This window comes from Mandrillus leucophaeus, unplaced genomic scaffold, assembly GCF_000951045.1.
Source record: "Mandrillus leucophaeus isolate KB7577 unplaced genomic scaffold, Mleu.le_1.0 Scaffold736, whole genome shotgun sequence".
Classification (NCBI taxonomy): Eukaryota; Metazoa; Chordata; class Mammalia; order Primates; family Cercopithecidae; genus Mandrillus; species Mandrillus leucophaeus.
Window position 1 is genome coordinate 1,153,236 of NW_012107986.1, and position 20,581 is coordinate 1,173,816.

The window sequence follows — 20,581 nt, forward strand, 5'->3', positions numbered from 1 at the left end:
TTAAGACTGGAGATTGTTTTGAACATTTCTTCAGTTTCAGTTAGAAAGGGTTTGTTCGAGGCAGATGGCCTCTTGCTAGTTTCAGTCTTTTCCTCCTGGCTGTGGTTGGCAGGTCCCAGCCCTTTATAGTCCTGGGAGGTGAGCAGCTGCAGAAACCACTGTGCCCCTGTTTGTCCCGGCGGGGAAGGGCCCGGTCTGAACCCTGGCCTGGCTGGCTAGACCAGCATTTCCTGACTGTGAATGGGTGGGTTGTGGAAAGGGGATCACTGTCATTCAAACATGGGGTCTTGAAGGGTGCCCCTGTGACCTGGCACTCTTGGGGAGGCCTGGAGGGGATGTGAGCTGAAGGGGCTGTAAGGAAGGTAGGCACTGAGGCCTTCCCAACACGATGGGGTTGGGAGACTAGGTGGCCAGTAAGTGGGGCTTTGGGACTTTGCTGAGGGCAGGGTGCTGAGCAGGGCTGCAGAATCAGCACCCAGGGTCGGATTCACTATCGGTCTGATGGGAAGGTCTCCTTAAACGCCCCTGGGTAGAGGGAAGCTGCAGCACTTCACCAGAACTGGGATAGAGAGGAGGTTTCAGACAACAGGATGATAAAAAGCAACTTGTTTTCCTTTTGGAATGGCAGAGAAGCCTTTATCCACCTGAATTCTTTTTTTTTTCTTTTTTTTTTTTAAATTTCCTAGAGATGAGATATTGCCCTGTTGCCTAGGCTGGAGTGCAGTGGAACAGTCGTGGCTCCCTACAGCGTTGAACTCTTGGGCTTAAGCCATCCTCCCACCTCAGCCTTCCAAGTAGCTAGGACTCTAGGCATATACCTATAACCTCAGCTAACTTTTTTTGTGTGTAGCGACAGAGTCTCACTGTGTTGACCAAGCTGGTCTCTAACTCCTGGTCTCAATCCATCCTACCACCTCGGCCTCCCAAAGTGCTGGGATTATAGGCGTAAGCCACCACACCAGGCCTAATTCTTATTTAACAACTAAAAGTCTAGAAGTTCTACTTCCGAAACATCCTTCAGTTCCATAGACTGGACAGTTGAGAATAGTTGGATGGAAAGAAGAGAGGAAGGCAAGAGAGAGGTAGGGCAGGGAGAGGAGAGTTGAGCAAAGGAGGAAAAGAAAGTGAATTTCTGCTGCCTCCTGGGTGTCTGGGAAACAAACAACAAGTAGATTGAGTTGGGGGCTGAAAGGGGCAGGCAGAAAGCCTTCTGAGAAGGACCTGAAGTGTCAATCAACAAAATAGTCTGAAAGTCACAGGTATATGAAGGTGAGGACAGTTCTTATCCCTGTCCTCGGATTTACAACTAGCTTTTAGTGTACTGTTTTAAGTTGTTAAGACTATTGTTTATTTTGAAATTACCAGCAGCTCTGTTCTGCATGGGATGCAGGACAGACGGTATTTTTTCGCTGTGTTATGTTTTTATTATTGTTACTGGCTGTGACCCTAACAATACTGCATATCTTTATTATCATCTATAAAATGGTGATAATACCTACCTTTCAGGGCTGTGGAAATGAAGTGATGCTATATGAAAAAGTGTCTGGCCCATACTAAGCCTTCAACAAATATTAGTGCCTCTTTCGCAGTCAGTCACTCTTATGTTTTAGAGATATGTGGTGAAGGATCAATTTTGTTTTGTTTAAATTCCCAATCTGGCCAGGCACAGTGGTTCACATCTGTAATCCCAGCATTTTGGGAGACCGAGGCAGGCAGATCACTTGAGCCCAAGAGTTCGAGACCAGCCTGGCCAACATGGTAAAACCCCGTCTCTACCAAAAATACAAAAAATTAGCTGGGTATGGTGGCGTATGCCTGTAGTCCCAGCTACTCAGGAGGCTGAGGCAGGAGAATTGCTTAAACCCAGAAGGTGGAGATTGCAGTGAGCTGAGATCATGCCACTGCACTTCAGCCTGGGTGACAGAGACCCTGTCTCAAAATAAATTCCCAATCTGTTATGCTCCAATACTTTCATAGAGTGCAATAAAAATGAATTACTAGAAAAATAAAAGAAAAATACACAAAATACTACGTCCCAATTTTTTAGTATTAGATTTCAACAGATTTAAAATTACTCTGTCAAATTTCTAAAGGTGTACTCTTAAGTTTCTGCACTCATCTCCTTGGGATTGGATCACAAGCATTGAGAGACCCGCACCAGGCCATGGCCAGCCGCACTTGGAGCAGCCCAGGTCCAAAGGGGCATGCTCTGGGGAGGAAGCTGGTTTCGTTGGTGTGAAAGCACCCAACCAAGCAGCTCACCCAAGCAAGGAGCTCTGGTCTGGGCAGGTGGATGGCAGAGTGCATGGGATGGCCGCCGATGGTGCTGTGTCTGGTCGCACGGTCACCCAAGGGCGCGAGCCCTGCCAGTGCACAGAGGGCAGGGGGCAACGAGGCAGGGACCAGCTGGGGGGCATGGCCAACGTCCTGAGGGGTTCGTTTCCCTCTTTAGGCTCTGACTTCAAACCCCACCCCTGGCTTTACAGAGGCAAAGCAGGTTAGAAGCAGGGAGCAACTTTCCCCAAGGCCCACAGCTCTGGAATGCGGCTCTGACTGACTGGGTCTATGGGGATGTGCAAAAATAATTTTGATGTATGTTACCAAATTACTCTAGAGATTCTACCAACTTATAGTCTGCCAGCAATGAATGATAGTTTGAACCAGGTACTTTTTGGACCATTTCCTCAAAATGTTAATTTTAAAAGTCATGAGGTACGTAGCAAAGGATCCCGTAACAGGTGCCTTCAGAACGAAAACCCCCTGCGATGGTGTTCTCAGGATTCTGAGCTTTAGAATCATTCTCTGTGGGGAATCTCCCTTATGATAAGACATTCGTCTTCAGAGGCATGAAGTTTTTTGTGTTTTTCTAAAGACGGGGTCTCCCTGTGTTGCCCAGGCTGGTCTTGAACTCCTGGGCTCAAGCGATTCTCCCACCTCAGCCTCCCAAGAAGCTGGGACTACAGGCATGCACCATGGTGCCCGGCTAAGGTGTGCAGTTTTGGACCAGTGGCTATGAGATGTTAGCAAACTGTGATATCCTGAGAGTGAGGAGGGAATGGCAGCCCTGTACATCTGAGAACACTGTCCTGGTAGCAAAAAGAGCACTTTGAAAAAGATGGCACCAAGCAGGCATTCGTAGGGACATTTTTGGACTGGCACTTAACTCTCGATCCTGATAGCTTCCCTGTGGGGTAGTTGAGAGATCCGATTCACTCAACAGGTATTTACTCAGTGCTTATATTGAATGGTGGGCCTGCTCCTCACCCCAGTTGTTGGGAGGGGCAATGAGCATAGCCACCCAAGAACCATGGTGAAACCACCCTTGACCTCAGACCCTGCACACTGAACACCCGACTCCCATGCTCGAGCCGCCTCTGCTGTAGGTAGCAGGAATCTGGTGGTCACAAGATGAGCTTTCAGTGTGGTAAAGGGAGGCAGCAAATCAACCAAGCTGTGTATTATTTTTATTTTTATTTTTATTTTTTGAGACAGAGTCTCACTTTGTTTCCCAGGCTGGAGTGCAGTGGTGCGATCTTGGCTTACTGCAACCTACACCTCCCGAATTCAAGCAGTTCTGCCTCAGCCTCCCAAGTAGCTGTGATTACAGGTGCCCATCATCATGCCCAGCTAATTTTGCATTTTTAGTGGAGACAGAGTTTTGCCATGTTGGCCAGGCTGGTCTCAAACTCCTGACCTCAAGTGATCTGCCTGCCTTGGGCTCCCAAAGTGCTGGGATTATAGGCGTGAGCCACCGTGCTCACTAAACCAAACAGTATAAAACCACCTACTAGGTGGTGAGGGATGCAAATAAGCTACCCTCATTTGCAGGTATACCCTATATGTGAGAGAACTCCAGAAAATGCAGAGGTATTAAACATGTTCGAGGATTTGCCTTGGCGACAAGTAGATCTGCTTCCCACCTAACTCTACCGTGGCTGCCAGGTTATCCTGAGTCATGTCAAATTGCCTTAAAAACGGAATGGTGCAGTGGCTGATGCGTGTAATCCCAGCACTTTGGGCGACTGAGTCAGGAGGGTCACTTGAGCCTGGGAGTGCCATGATCATGCCGCTGCACTCCCGCTTGGGTGGCAGAGTGAGACTCCGTTTAAAACAAACAAACAAACAAACAAAAACACTTAAAAATGGAGAAAACCAATTATGGTTACATAGAAATTAGCAGCATGTGAAAGTACATTATTAAGCCACTTCATGTATTTTTCCTCTTCAATCATTTGAGGAGAATTCCTTCTTGGTTTAAGAACTTATTATCCACAGCACAGCGTACGTATGACTTTGTCCCTTATTTTAAATTCTGAAATTCTGGGAATTTGTCCCCAGGTCCTGGGAACTCTGTATTCCCAACCATTAAACTACAGCAGAAAATAAATCCAAAGGGGCAATTTGTACTGTAATCGTGGTAGAATGCCTGTGTCTTTTCTTTAAAGGCTGTTGAAATTTATGGAAAATGTGCCTTTATTTTCTCAGACCTGAGCCGTTCATGTACCTGGTAGGGGTGGTTGGGTGGGTCCAGGAAGGAGTGTGCACTGCCCTCCATTATCCGCCTTGTTCAAGGGATTGCTGCTCTGATCCCTGCTTTGCTTTGCAGATGACTTTGGGAAATTGCTGCTGGCTGAGGCCCTCCTGGAGCAGTGTTTGAAGGAGAATCATGCCAAAATAAAAGACTCCATCCCTTTGCTGGAGAAGAATGAGCCGAAGATGAGCGAAGCCAAAAATTATCTGAGCAGTATCCTTAACCATGGGAGGCTCACGGTAAGTCATCAGCCTTCAAGCGTGAGACCTCCTCTCCTCATCTGCGTTGCCTCCCATCTGTCCAGTCCTCCCTGAGTCATTTGGTCACCTGAGCAACAAGTCTGTCTTACAAGCTGCCCTTACACTTAACAGTAGCCACTGGCTACATGTGGCCCCTTGAGCACTTGGGGTATGGCTAGTCCACATTGAGATGTGCTGTAAGTATAAAACATACACAAGGTTTCAAAGTCTTAGTACAAAACAGAGAATATAAAAGAGCAGTAACTTTATGTTGATTACATGTTCAAATGGTATATTTTGGATATATTGAGTTAAAGAAAACGTTATTAAAATTAATTTCATCTTTTACCTTTCTCAGTGTGACTAAAAATAATCTTACTAGAAATTTTTAAATTACACATGTGGTTCACATTTGTGGCTTACATTATATTTCTGTTGGACAGTGCTTGGTTGACTTAATATGTGCCTGGCCTGTCGGGCACGGTAGCTCACGCCTATAATCCCAGCACTTTGGGAGGCTGAGGCGGGCGGATCACGAGGTAGGAGATCAAGACCATCCTGGCAAACACGGTGAAACCCCGTCTCTACTAAAAATACAAAAAAATTAGCCGGGCATGGTGGTGGGCGCCTGTAGTCCCAGCTACTCAGGAGGCTAAGGCAGGAGAATGGCGAGAACCCGGGAGGTGGAGCTTGCAGTGAGCCGAGATTGCACCACTGCTCTCCAGCCTGGGCGACAGGGCAAGACTCCAACTCAAAAGAAAAAAAATATGTGCCTGGCCCTCTGGGCTCCTTGGGTCAGGGGGCTCTCAGGGAAATAAAACTTCAGGGAACCTGTGACCTAGTTAAAAACAGGCAAACATGCAGAGTTGGCTAGGGACAGAAGGGCTCCATAACAGGGCAAGCCCATTTAAGTCCACATGCAAAAAAAAAAAGTCCACGTGCATTTATCAAGCACCTACTGAGTACAAGACACTGAGGGAAGTAGAGGACCCACCTCTCCCTCCCAGAAGGAGTATAGTCACAACTTTCTCTGGACCTTGCTGTTCAAAATGTGGTCCACCCACAAGCAGTGTGGGCATCACTGGGGAGCTGGTTAGAAATGCAATTAAGAATTAGAATCTGCGTTTTAACAAGCTCTCCTGGTGATTCATATGTGCATCCAAGTTTGAGGCTGTGGCTGTTCTAGATTACAATGTATCCTTAGCTATAATAGTGGCATGGGTATGTCATTAGAAACTCAAAGAGGAGGGGGAGGGGGTAAAAAAAAAAACAAGAAACTCAAAGAGGAAGTGATCCCTCCCTCCCTTCCTTCCTTGCTTCCTTTCCCCCCCACCCTTTCTTTCTGTCTGTCTGTCTGTCTTTATTTTCTTCAGGGTCTTGCTGTGTTACCCAGGCTGGTCTCCAACTCCTAGGCTCAAGCAGTCCTCCTGCTTCAGCCTCCCAAAGCATTGGGATTACAGGAGTAAGGCACTGCGCCCAGCTGATTTTTAAAGAGATATTCCAAAGTAATATATTCACTTCCTTAAACCTTTTATTCCAACGTACTGTGTGCAAGGCATTGTGTTGTGCACTCTGAGGGCAATCAAGACAAATCTAGTGTGGACCCTGCCCTCAAGGAGGCTGCAAGTCTCTTGGGAAGATAAGTCCTGTCAGTAAGTAAATAGCCTTCCTCCAAGGTGGACCATGATAGGAGTGTTATCCACGAGGAAGCAAGTCTGAGGGGGATGCTCTTTGAGGGTAAGCAGAGAACAGACTCCGGGTAATGTAGTACTAGAATTGGATCCTTCTGGGGCTGGATCTAGACAAGGTTGTAAAGGTACTTTGGGGCTAGGAAGGGCAGACTGGAACACCAGGCCAGGATGTGCAGAGCTTATTCTGTAAGGGAGGGAACGGGAAGGGACAGGGGAGAGGAGAGTGTGTACTAGAAGTTTAAGGTTACTGCTTTTAGGCTACTTGACAGGTATTGTAGCACTGGGAGGTTTGTATTGGGTTAAAATAACTGCCTGACCGTGAGCATGTCCGTTGACCCCACAGACCTTCCAGTTTGTCATCTGCTGGTCAAAAGGGTTGGACCAGATTGATGGGGTTCAAGCTTTTCCCATCAAGACCTCTTTAATTAAATGTTAAATGTTTAAAAATTGTTTCAAAAATAAACATGATTCAGGCTTATTGTAAAAATTCCAGTCAACAAATAAGTAATTTGAGTGATAAATAAAAGTCCCAACTGGCCTATGACTTACGCCTGTAGTCTTAGCACTTTGGGAGGCTAAGGCGGGAGGATTGCTTGAGCCAGAAGTTTGAGATCAGACTGGGCAACATGGTGAGACCCCCCCATCTCTACAAAAATTTTTTTTAATTAGCTGGGCATGGTGGCTTGCGTCTGTGGTCCCAGCTATCCAAGAGACTGAGGCTGGAGGGTCACTTGAGCCCAGGAGGTTGAGGCTGCAGTGAGTTGTGTTCATGCCACTGCACTCCAGTCTGGGTGACAGAGCAAGATCCTGATCTCTAAAACCCGGTCTAGCTCAGTTGTGTGGAGATCAGCAAAAACAAGCCACTTGTCCTAAACTCTGTTCTCCACTAGGTTGAGGCTTTGCACCATCCCATGTAGGCCTCCAAGGAACCTTCTGCAATGGTATTTACTATTAGCCCCATTTCTTTTTGTTTTCTTTTTCAATTTTTTGTAGAGACAGGGTTCTCACTGTGTTGGTTGGTGTGGTCTCAGATTCCGGGTTTCAAGCGATCCTCTTGCCTTGGCCTCCCAAAGTGCTGGGATTATAGGCATGAGGCCCTATGCCCTGCCAAGCCCCATCTCTGAGACCCAAGAACAGTGATGACAACCCAGGCCTTTGGTGTCTACAGCCCATGCTCTAATGCTGTCTCTCACTTCTTGGTGCTGCCTCCCAGAGTACTGGGGTGGAAATAAAATAATGACTAAGAAAGTTGGATTCATGTGACGGATGGTGATCACACCCCTACTTTTATAGTTCCCACGTTAGTCTGTGAAGTATTTCCTCATCCGTTCTTTCCTCATACCTGGGTATCTCCGTGAAGTCCTTTTTCCCTTTTTATTGACAGGGACAGTGAGGCACAAAAGGAGTAGGTGATGCACTGATCCACACAGTAGAGGGGACTGTTCCCCTGGTAAAGCGACCTCCTGCGTGGCACCCTCCCACTGGGTGAGGGTTCCATTCCCTGACTATTGGACTGATAGACCAAAAACATTTCATATCCACAGGCATGGGTCCCACGGAGTGCAGCGGACTTTCCATGCTGCCAAGTAAGGACATTAAAAAGCAAGAAATAGCAGCAAAATGATACCATCTTCTGCTCTTACTGTGCCATAACAGAAAAACAGCTTAGCATTGAAGGGCAAGGTAGATATCCTTTCAGAACTAAGAGCCGTTTTTTTTTTTCAGACGACAGAGTCTCGCTCTGTCACCCAGGCTGGAATGCAGTGGCACGATCTCGGCTCACTGCAACCTCCGCCTCCCGGGTTCAAGTGATTCTTCTGCCTCAGCCTCCCGAGTAGCTAGGGTTACAGGCGCGTGCCACCACACTCGGCTAATTTTTGTATTTTTAGTAGAGACGGGTTTTCACCATGTTGTCCAGGCTGGTATCAAACTCCTGACCTTAGGTGATCCGCCTGCCTCGACCTCCCAAAGTGCCAGGATTACAGGCGTGAGCCATCATGCCCGGCCGAGCATCTTTTTAAATAGTGTGAATGTGGCTTTATAAAACATGACCTGCATTGTCTAATTTTTCCCCAGCTTGGTGGAAGCTCTGTTGTAAACTGCCACTGGTCCTCCATGAACCATCGCTAGCCACACGCCATCAGCACGCCTGAAATGTCCTTCTGTGCCTCGCTGCCCTTGTCTCCATGTACAGGATAATGATAATTACACATACCCTGTATTTATCTTGCTCTTTTCCAAAGAAAAGTTCAAAGCTCTTTTCTGGACTTTACCCTATTAATGTCCTCAGCATCGCTGTGATAGGCGGTGAGGAGTAGGTGTTATTATCTCTCCCTCACCCACAAGGAAGACGCAGCCCAAGCAGGGAGGAAATGAGCCCATGGCTAGAGACCAGTGCAGGGAACGCAGAGTCACTGCCCAGCCTGGAAGGACTATAGGCTGCATACCTCTGGGATGTGTCATCTGTGGCCCTGGCCCAGGGAGTGGGTGGCCTATCTGAGGAGACTAGCAAATCCCCTCAAAAGATTCAGCTTTGGAGAGTTAATTAATAGAGAGAGTAGGTCAGGCGTGCAGAGGCTGAATGGGCTCATTGGTAGAGGCATTGGAGGAGTTCAGCTGAAGGGAGCTCCCTGGTAGTCGGGGAGGCTTTCAGGAGAAGGTGGGCCTGAGCAAGTCCCCAAAGGATGGAAGAGGATCTGGTTAGGTTAGGGTGAAGGGAACCTGAGGAAGCACAGGCAAAAGAGGAATGTGGACTCACAAAAGCCAGAAGGACGAGTGGGGAAGGAGAATTTGGCTTCCCTGGAGCCTGTCTGTGCCACGCTCCATTTCTCTTGGCTTCTGAGAGGGCAGTAGATGGTAAGGAGTGCTGGAGGCTTGCCCTGGGGACACAGGGACCCCAGACTCTTACCTCTTTGCAGGGAGACAGGGGCAGCACCTTCCTGCCAATGACAGATGCCAGGAGTGGGACCAGAGCTGCATCTTTGGGGAGCTTTATGGACAGATTGGTGCCTGTGTGGCAGGAGCAGTGCCCAGGGCCTGGCCCATAGGCATTGTGAGCCAGCTGAGGACAGAATCAGAGGCAGCGGACCAGAACAAATGGCCTGAAGAGGTGGGAGGTCACAAGGAGAACTGGGGCCATGTCCAAGATCAGAACACATGCGCCAGGATGGCACAGCCCAGGGCCAGCACAGCCTCCCTCAGGCAGCAGCACAGGAGCCCAAGCCAGAATAGGGGTGATCAGGGCTGTCCAGACCACTGCAGGCCCTAAGGGAGGCCCTGAGAGTTCCTCTGTGGGGTGGAGATTGAGATATAAGCAGCTTTTGAAAAAGGAGGGAAAAGAAACCAGGTTTAAATTCAGCCACTCTTGGCCTCTGGGATTCTGCACTTTGACCCATTTCTGATAGGAAGAGGATGGTGACGCAGCAGGCCCTCTCCTCCTCAATCTTTCCCTCCACCACTGTTGGGGAAGGCATAAGCCTCCCCCACAGGCTGTTTCTGAGACCTCTCACCTAATTATGATTTGCGTATACATGTACACAAGAGGACCCCCAAAATGAGAAGCCTGGGGCTCCACAAAACTTAGCTCCATCTCTGACTCTCCACTTGTGTTTAGAATAAATGCCTGAGCTTCTGAGTGACCCCCATGGGCTGCAGTCTTTGGGGGGCTCCAGGAGAGGGAAGACAGGGCCTAGTCTGCAAGGTCTCTGGAGTCTTGCTGGGGACATAAAACGCACACATTTGAAACAATTAGGAACTCATATGAGAATTTCTTTGAGAGCCATGATGTAGGCTATGGACCATGGGTGAGAGCGGGGATCATGTGCTTAAGCATCAGGGAAGGCTTCCTGGAGGAGGCGGGGGAGTTCTGAGCAAGGTCTGAGGCAAACAGGGTCAAGGTTCAGTGGGGGGTGTTCACCCCAAGGTGCCTTTCAGGGAGGTGCTGCTAACATGTCCTTGTCTTTTCAGCCACAGTACATGTGTGAGGCCATGCTGATCCTGGGCAAACTGCATTACGTGGAGGGCTCGTACCGAGATGCCATCAGCATGTACGCACGGGCCGGGATCGATGACGTGTCCATGGAGAACAAGCCCCTGTATCAGATGCGGCTGCTGTCGGAGGCTTTTGTCATCAAAGGTAGCTGTTAGTGCCAGCCTGGGCTCCCCTCCACTGTGTGCAGCTCATTGCACTCTGACTCCCAGGGCCCTGCTGGGCTCGTGTCCAGATTCTTCACCCCTGGTAGTGCCCATGCCCTGGTACTGGTGTCCAATGTGGATGCTGGTAGTAACTGGCCATGTTGACATTGCCTGGTGCCTGGGACATCAGGAGACTCAGATTCTCGCCCTGGCTCTGTCAACAACGATTACCCTACTGTGTACCCTTGGGCAATCACCTCTTCACCTTCTTTGGCCTCAGTTTACTTGTTTGGAAGATACGGTTGTAATACCTGCCCTCCCAGGGTTACCATGACCAAGAGGCATCAGCGGAGTTGTGTAGCCAGGTTGAGAAAGGTTTACAAAGTATGACCTCTCACTGGCAGGCTGGCTCTGCTGACTGGCGCTGGCCCAGAGCAGGTGCTGGGCGTTGTAGGAGTCTGCTACTCCTCAGTTATTTGTTGGGCACCTGCCGTGAGTGGCCCAGGGAGCAGGGGCTGAGACCCAGTGATGAACAGTTCAGAACCGGTTCCTGGAGGAGCTCTCAGCCTTCCGGGGACAAGGGGTGCTCGGGAGGGGATTTAGGGACACAGATCAATGATGTAGGAATTTCATGAGGGGGCTGTGGACAGCCCAGCTGGGGAAACCATGCCATTTAACAGGACCCCAAATGTGTTCAGTGTTAAAGTCATCCTACCCCAAACTTTGTGCTTCAGGCTCCTTCTTCCCTGGATCCCTGGCTGCAGGAACCCCTCTGCCCAGCCTGCTGTCAGGAATCTTGGATGTTTGATCGTCTCCCTAGTGCCGCACAAACCAACCCCCAGAGAAAAGTCTAGAAAAGATGGCTGTGGCTCAGTGGGGATTTGGTGCCTGACATTTGTAGAGTATGTGACACCCTCTATTATAGATAGGGACATTCTCTCCATCTTATATGTGGGGAAACTGAGGCCCAGAGAGGATAACTTGCCCAAAGTTACCCAGATTAATGGTGGAGCCAGTACAAGAACCTCCATGCTCTGACTCTGGCCTTGGAATATGAGTCCTCCAAGGCCCCTGCAATACACACTGAGTTTCCCCTGTCTCCCCTGGGTCCCAGGAGGAGTGACTGTGACATCTGTGGAGGGCACACCCTCCTTGACTCTGGCTGGTGGGACTTCCTGAGGGGGTTTGCCCACCCCAGATCCTTGGATCCCTTTTCCATTGGGTCCACACCATGCCAGGAAACCTGGCAAGATGGTCACTGTGGGTGGACCCAGCGCCAGCCGGTGGGAGGGCAGCTGCGTTTCTGGGACGGCCTGGTCTATGGGTGGTCTTCTCCCTTTGCTCTCTCATCCCCCGCTCTGCGCCTCTGGCACAGGCCAGCCTTGGGGGTGATCTGCATTTGGCATTTGGGTCTTTCAGGTCTCTTAGAAACCCTTTCAGCCATGGACGCCCTGAGCGGAACCCCCTTCCTCGGGCTTCCTTTCTGGGACTTTCTCCTGAGCCTGGCTCAGGACGGATTGCCCCCTGTCTCCTGCTCTCTCCTCTTTCTAGCATGCCTCCAGCTTCTTGGGGGAAACACAGTCCCGGTGGTCAGAGGTTCTGCAGGGGAGGTAAGGAGCCGGGCGCTGCCGGCGCGGGCTGCTCGGTCGCGGGCTGTGCTAGCTCCCGTTCCCCAGTGACTGCACATGGCCTTCCCTTTGCCTGCCTCCTCTCTGCCTGTCCTCCTCCCTGTCCTGCTGCAGTGACCATGCCTGCTGCTCGGCATGCTGAGGTTTGCCTGACCCTGCGTGTGCTTGAGGCCATGCACGTGGCTACCAGGGTGTGCACGATGTTGATCTGCCTGGGTTTGGGGGATTTGGTGGGTCTTCCCATGCAGAGTAGAGGCCACACCCTTCGGGGGCTGAGGATGCTGGTCGTTGGTCCTGACTCCATCTGTGAGCATGAGGGTGGTGGCAGCAGGGGCCACAGAGTTCACAGAGTGCTGATATTTATTCAGCCCCCCTCCATGCCAGGTAGACCCTCGTTGAGTCCCCTCTGTAACTCTCTGAGGTGGTGTTCCCCTCATTCTATGTCACGGATGAGGAGTTAAGGTTGGAAGAAGTGAGGTGATTCATGCGAGGTCTCACAGGAAGTGGCGGAGGCGGGATTTGAACCCAGGCAGCTGGAGCTTGTGATACTGTTGCTGAGAATCCTAGGATGAAAGGAATCAAGTGATCCAGGCCAACCCCTCATGTTACAGTTGAGGTAACTGAGGCTGACAAAAATGAAGCAGCTTGCCCAGGACATCAGTTAGCGTGTATTTGAACTGGAGTCCTCCGTCCCAGACAGCCACTCGATCTTGGGCTCCATTTGATGCTGGGCTGCCTGCAGGAGCCAGACTGACCCACACTCAGCACTCCTGGCCAGACTATTACGCCATGGCTTGACTGGCCATTTTTCACAGGAATCTGCTCTGTGGTTCTGTTTGGTACTCTCTAGTGGGGTGGGGAGTCTGGGTCTCAGGCACACCTGACCGGAGGAGGAGGACAGGGCCTGTGTGTCACAGGGGGGCCTGAGCTTGCCAGACTGGGAGGCTCTGTGGGGGCCGCAGTGTGGAGCGATTCCAACATGGAGCTGCTGTTCTTTTTAGGGGATTCAGAAACAGGCCCTGGGTCTCTTCACCCCCACCCTCAAAAGACATAAAAACACATTCCCCTCACCCTCTTTCCCCATCAGAGTAGAGGGACTTGCACTGTGACCCTGTGAGGCGTCACTCACAAAGGCCCGGCCTTCCTCTGAAATGTGCACCCTTGTATTACACCCAAAGATGTGTTCTGATTCCCGGGAAAGCTTTAGATGTCAACCCAGGAGCCTGAGTGAAGAGGCAGTTGCAGCAGTCTTGGGTTTTCATTAGCCAGAGTGCAGAGACATCACATGCATATTTGTGTATATAAGGTGTAGGGGAGTACATGACCTCCACCTCCTCTGAGGGGAAAAGAGTTATTGTCCATGTCACGTCTGTTTAGAAACAATAGAAAAACCACATGTTCCCCACTAAGATAGAAAAATAAGACAACTTCATGGGAAGACCTGTTGTTTCCATGTCCAGGTGGTCTGTGCCCAGCCACCAGCACTCCTGGTCCCGTAACATTTGAGTCACACATGTGCTCAGACTGACCAAGTCCAGCCAGGAGTAGGAGACTGGATTTTAGGGCCTCTTGGTAACCTGGGAGGTGGGCTGGGCCCTGCTGGAGGCTCTGGAAGAAAAACCACCTCTTCCCTGGTCCTGCCTTCAGCTGCTCCTGGCTGCAGAGAAGTCGTCATGTTGACCTGTTACTCAGTAATGCCCTATCCTGTGGCCAGCTGCTCCCAAGTCACCTGTGGCCCCGGGCAGAGCCTCCCCTGCCTGTCAGAATCCCCTGTTTGGTTCTTCATTTCCCAGGTACCAATTTCCTGAGCTCCTCTTGTATACCTGATGTTTGATGGCATTCCCAGAAACGTGGGGTGCAGACCCCTCCCTCTGGAAGCTGAGCCTCTGATGTATGTCTCTGATGTATGTGTATGTAGGGGGATGGGGGGAGGTGGGATGATCATATGTGCACCACCCAGGAGCTTGCAGGGCCCCCCCAAACCCACTGAATCAGAATCTACCCCTTATAACGTTCCCGGGTGATGTACACACACATTACAGTTGGTGAGACACTGCCCTGGAACACTTGTTTAATAAATATTTGTTGACTGATTTTTTTGGTTTGTTTGTTTGTTTGGTTGTTTTTTGAGACTGAGTCTCACTCTGTCGCCCATGCTGGAGTGCGGTGGCGCAATCTCGGCTCACTGCAAGCTCCACCTCCCGGGTTCACGCCATTCTCCTGCCTCAGCCTCCCGAGTAGCTGGGACTACAGCCCAGCTAAGTTTTTGTATTTTTTTAGTAGAAACAGGGTTTCACCGTGATACCCAGGATGGTCTCAATCTCCTGACCTCGTGATCCTCCCGCCTCAGCCTCCCAAAGTGCTGGGATTACAGATGTGAGCCACCATGCCCAGCCTTGTTGACTGATTGTTAACCTTCATCTCTCCTCTGTAAATGGGAGGTGGTTGTTATGCCCATTTTGAGGATGAAGAAGCAGAGGAAGTTCATGCAGCCTGTAAGTAGCATTGGTGGCCAGATGGATGTCTCTAAAGCTTGTGTCCCACCTGTAACAGAGGAGCCGGGAGGCAGGAGGTGCTGGGAGGCAGATTACGGTTGCCTCTAAGACGGGTCACACAGATGAGGACTTTCTCCTCTCTGGGCCTCCTTCAGCCCTGGTGAAGCCCTGCAGTCATTTTCTTGGCATTTGCTTTACCAGGGCCGTTTATGGGTGTTTGTGGATGAGTTGTTCAGAAAATTTGCTTTTATATTTCAACGTAACATCAGCCATCTTGGTTTAGACTGGAAGCCCACCCCTCTCCTACCCCATTCCCCAGGACCTGCCATGGCCCCCTTGTAACTTCTGCCAGCCCACTGACCCCTGACCAACCATGTCAGATCAGGGGAAGGCCCTGGAAAGGAAATGTTCCCAGCCAACTCCAAGTGCAGGTGACAGATACATCTTCAGATGAAACAGCTCCATTACCATCCTTGTTTGTTTGGTGAAGAGGGAACATCATCCATTTACTCTGTATTAAAAATAATCAGGCCGGGCATGGTGGCTTACGCCTGTAATCCCAGCACTTTGGGAGGCTGAGGTGGGCGGATCACGAGGTCAGGAGATCGAGACCATCTTGGCTAACACAGGTGAAACCTGGTCTCTACTAAAAATACAAAAAATTAGCCAGGCGTGGTGGTGGGCATCTGTAATCCCAGCTACTTGGGAGGCTGAGGCAGGAGAATGGCATGAACCTGGGAGACGGAGCTTGCAGTGAGCCGAGATCATGCCACTGCACTCCAGCCTGGGTGACAGAGTGAGAGTCTGTCTCAAAAAATTAAATTAAATTAAAATTAATAAAAATAATAAAAAGTAATCTAAGCTGGATGCGGTGGCTCATGCCTGTAATCCTAGCACTTTGGGAAGCCAAGGTGGGCGGATGACTTAAGGTTAGGAGTTCGAGACCAGCCTGGCCAACATGGTGAAACCCTGTCTGTACTTAAAAAAAAAAAAAAAAAAGTACAAAAAATTAGTTGGTCATGGTGGCATACACCTGTAATCCCAGCTACTTGGGAGGCTGGGACAGGAGAATTGCCTGAACCTGGGAGGCGGAGGTTGCAGTGAGCTGAGATCACACCAAGGCACTCCAGCCTGGGTGGACAGAACGATACTCCGTCTCAAAAAAACAAAAATAATCTAGAATGCTTTCAAGGCCCTTCTAGGATGGCCTGTCTTCAGTGCTGCCCACTCCCTTGGCAGAACCCTCTGCATTTGACCCCATGTGCTCATGGCTGTGAGCCCTGTCTTCCACTGAATTCCAAGCCTCTTGAGTACAGGTGTTCATTTCTTTTGTACCCTCAACCAGTCTCCCTCTCTCCTTTCCTGAAGCCCCACCTGTCAGCCTAATGAGGTCTGCTCCTGGTATCCAATATAATCTATGAAGTTCTTCCCTTCACTTCTTCTTGGGACATTGTGCTTGCCTTTTTTCTTCACTCTGCACATAGCTGTGTCCTTACATTCTCCTCTGACACAGTTCAGGTGCATCCTGTGCCAGAAGCTTCCCTTAGTTGTTCAGCTTGCAGCATCGTCTCCCTCCTCCCAGCTCACTTGGACCTCAGCCCAGTATGCACGTCCATTCTCCCCAGTTAGGGGTCAGTATGTTCCTTCCGCCGAGCGTCTGACCTCTTGCAGTTGTATCCCCCAAGGCTCCTGGCCTGCCTCCCACAGGAGGAAGTAAAATTTGTCAGCAGTTGATTCAGCAAACACCTGCTGGGGATGCCAAGTTAGGGTCACTTCCCTTGAGGGAGTGGCAGGCGGGTGAGCAAAGCGTGCTTCTGGAGGGATGCAGCTCCAGGAGAAGCAGCTGTTTGGAAGACCCCAGAGTGGCTGGTCTGCTGTTCCTGCCGTGGCTCGCTGGGGCAGTGTGGCAGACTTCCTGCCTGGCCGTGGTGTCTCGGCCATATGGCTGTCCCTAGTTTTGTCCTGTGGGAAGCTCTGCCTTGACTCTTGGCCTTTTGGCCACCAGAAGCGGCCATTTGTGAAGAGTCCCCTCTGGGCCACTGCTTCTGGGCAGCCCAGCCCCTGATGGGAGTGGAACACTTGAGCCTACCTTATGGGTTGAACAGTGCAAGGACTTGTTTGCCAGGTTTGGGGTCTGTCTGCCTCTACAGCTCCCTAAAACTCTGTAGTAATAAGCCTTTGGGCAATTGGCATTGCATCATCTTCATGGCTGAGAACCTAGAGCCAAAGATTGTGTTGACTCTAAGTCCATGGATCTAGATCCAGGCCTTGAGGGTCTGTCCCTCAGCAGCAGGCCTCGGGGCTCCTCTCAGGCACCCACCCCTGGTTCTCTAGCAATGCAGTGAGAGCTGCAGCAGGGGGTCCATGTGAGGTTTGCATGGGGAAGGATTCAGGCCTTTCCAGTCTTGTCTCCTAATAGAGTCTGGTCCCCCTGTCTCCTCTGGCACTGCCTTCAGCAAGGACAGGGAATTTTCAACTCCAGTTATCTGACTTCACTCTCAGCTGTCTTGCATTGTTTTCTATAGACAAAACTTTCCTATTCAGAGGGGCTGCGAGGAGTGATGCTTGTAAGGCTTATTTTTATAGGGCTTAGCATAGGCTCCAAGAAGCATCTGGCATAGGCCAGTATCCTGAAGTGTTCTACCACATGCCCAGTGTCTCACCTCAAGACAAAATAGGCTGCATTCCAGCCGGTGGTGCTGCTGCTGTGTATCTGGAATTCCAGTTTCTTAGCTAGGAGATGGCAAAGTCCTCTCTGCCCCACCTGACCTCAGCCCAGCCAATTTCGTATTTCAGGAATTGTCCCCTCGGGCACCATGCCTCTGGGGATCAGTTTCTGCGTAACCAGACTTATGGTTGTAATGACAAACATGCAACGACAACTAGTTGGAAAGTAGCAACAAAAAAGAGGAGAGACTGGATATTTATGGCCCCTTGTAACTAGAAAGTTGTTGGAGCAGCATGGCATCAGGCATAGCTGAATCTGGGGGCTCAGCGAGGTCTGTTGAGGTCGTCCTCAGCAGCTCCAGGAGTACATGGTTCTTGCAGCATGGCACCCACTACCTCAGAAGGAGAGAGTGCCTGGGGAAGCTTCTCGTGGAAGTGGCTTGGTCTCATGCCCACCCTGGAGCCAATCGTGGTGCCCAGCACCTAGGATACTGAGCTGGTACCAGGGGTGGGATTTCCCCCACCCGAATCCTGTGGACTGAGATGCAAGAATGATTCGTCAAAGGAAAACCAGGGTACGGTTATGAAAGTAGGTGAAAGACATGGAGGCAGAGCACCAGAGTGCAGGCAGCAATGATTCACCTCAGGGTACACCAGTAGTGGAAGGGTCAGGCTGTGGACGTCGCTCTCTGTGACTCCAGCATTCGGGCTTGTTCGATTGAAGCACTCTTGCAGAGGCAGGTGAGATCCAGCTAGTTGTGGGGCCTTCACAGGTGAGCTGGGTGGTGAGCCTGAACTTGAGGATGAATCACCGACAGTTGAGTGGAAGAGGTGCCTTCCAGCGAGGGAAGGCCAAAGGGAAGCCCCAGGGGGAAACAAGGGGAGGTGGCTTGTTTGGAGGTGCAGTGTAACCATAATTCTTGGAGCCAAGAGGAGGTGTGTGTGGGATGGATTGGGAATGAGCGTGAGGGCCAGGTGGGCTCCACAAGAAGGCCCAGAGCAGAGAGTCCACGGTAAGGCTCAGGGTGTCTCTCTTTACTGGGGTTCTAGAACTTTGGCTGCGGGTCACCACACCGTGAGGTGCAGCACAGCCTGTTCTCCCTCAAATCAGGCTCACCTATGGGTCAGCACGCTGTCTGTGGTCAGCACGCTGTCTGGGGCAATCTTCTCTAGGGTCTGGAGCTGGGGAGTCTGGGCCCTAGACTAGGATGAAGCCTTTGTGGATCCAAGGTAACGAATCACCCACTTTTTTGTTGGTCTGAGCTCCGAGGGTTATTCACTGGCTTTGATTGGCTTCCAGGATGTTTCGGGGCCTGCTCTTTGGACATCTCCAGCTTTAGCCGGTTCAGCCTCCCCAAGCTCCGGTGGGTCTCTTCCATTTCTCCAGCCCTAGCTCAGTGTGCCAGTGGCGTGGAGAGTGACTCATATTTCTCCAGCCATTCATTCTACCTTGAGCCTGGCAGACTTTAGTCATTGGTGCCTAATTTAGGGTTCATTGTGGCTCCACAGATAAGAGCGCAGGCCTCTTGAGAACCTGTCCTGCCCCCAGTGTCAGCCTGGCTGGCTTGTGTTCTCCTTTACCTCACACTCAGCACCAGGGGGGTCCTGGTGCCCTGACCCTAGTACACAGGAACTCTGCATTGCAGTGACATGCTAGGTTGTGAAACTGCTGTGCAAAGTCAAAAAAGGTGAAATGCCCTCAGCAGCTGGAAGGATTATGATCTGCAGATTCTCTTCTCCCAGCCCCTTGAAGGTGGGCTTCTTTCTTTACTCTTCTTTTTTGTCAGTGTAACCCCAGGCTATTCTGCTGTCACCTGGAATTGTGTCTCTGATTACAACTTTTAAAAAAGAAAGAACACTACGCTGCTTCCAGGACAGGATATGATAGCATATTTGGTTTTTGTGTTTTTAGCCCTGGTATGGCGGGAATTCACTGTTGATTTTGGCTTCCCTCTCCAAGGGGTGTGGGCTGTGTGCCTCACACGGACAGGAGCTCAGTCCTTGTGGCACTGCTGTCCTGGCTGCAGGTGAGAGGCTGGCTTCCAGATGCCGAAGGAGGAGCAGGCTGCTAGGGGATCAGGCCTCATCCAGCCAGAAACCTGGATCTAGTTGACACTGGTGCTTTTAGCTGAGGGGTCTTGGAATTAATCAGTTTTCCCTGGATTCAAATTTTTTTGTTTGTTTGTTTAGATAGTCTTGCCCTGTCACCCGGGCTGGAGTGCCAATGATACGATTTTGGCTTACTGCAACCTCTGCCTCCCGGCTTCAAACAATTCTCCTGCCTTGGCCTCCAGAATAACTGGAATTACAGGCGCGTACCACCACGCCCAGCTAATTTTTTGTATTTTTAGTAGAGATGGTGTTTTGCCATGTTAGCCAGGCTGGTCTTGAACTCCTGACCTCAAGTGATCCACCTGCCTCAGCTTCCAAAAGTACTGGGATTACAGGCGTAAGCCACCAGATGCCCTGCCTAGATTTTTTATTTGTAACTCTGGAGAAGGGTTAAACCCCTACCTAAGAGGTTATTGTGAGCATCACTTGAAAATATTTCCTAAGTGCATACTTTTTTTTTTTTTTGAGATGGAGTCTCGCTGCGTTGCCCAGGCTGGAGTGCAGTGGCGTGATCTCAGCTCACCGCAACCTCCACCTCCTGGGTTCAAGCAATTCTGCTGCCTCAACTGGGATTACAGGCATGCGCCACCATGCCTGACTAATTTTGTATTTTTAGTAGAGATGTTGGTCAGGCTGTTCTGGAACTCTCGACCTCAGATAATCCTCCTACCTCAGCCTCCCAAAGTGTTGGGATTACAGGCATGAGCCACTGCACCCAGCTAGCATACTTTCTATGCTTTATACTATTTCATCTAATTTAATGATCATGGCTACACTACGAGCTAGGCATTATTAGTAACCCCATTTTGTATTTGCGGAAACAGACTTAGCACTCTCTGAACATTTTGAGGTATATCCTTCCAGTCTTTTTTTCCCTATAGGCTTACATGTGCTTTTAAAATGTAAGTTCATACAGTCATGTTTTATAGTCTGCTTTTTTAAAAAGTTAGTATTTCATGAGTCGTTTTTCAATACACCTCTATGTCACTGTAAGTAACCTCATAGCATTTCATTGTAATGTCCTATCATAATTTTGTGAAGTCCCATCATTGGACCCATATGATAAATCTTTTTTTTTTTTTTT

General features: G+C 50.1%; 1 protein-coding gene across 4 annotated transcripts in view; it reads left to right on the plus strand.

The window, feature by feature from the left end:
- Positions 1–20,581, plus strand: part of TTC7A (tetratricopeptide repeat domain 7A) — a 168,338-nt gene that overhangs the window by 23,919 nt on the left and 123,838 nt on the right. For all 4 annotated transcript variants that reach the window (XM_011965760.1, XM_011965762.1, XM_011965758.1 and 1 more), the window contains 2 exons: positions 4,607–4,770; positions 10,428–10,596. In XM_011965760.1, coding sequence (XP_011821150.1) covers positions 4,607–4,770; positions 10,428–10,596 — 333 coding nt within the window. The remainder of the gene's footprint in view (positions 1–4,606; positions 4,771–10,427; positions 10,597–20,581) is intronic.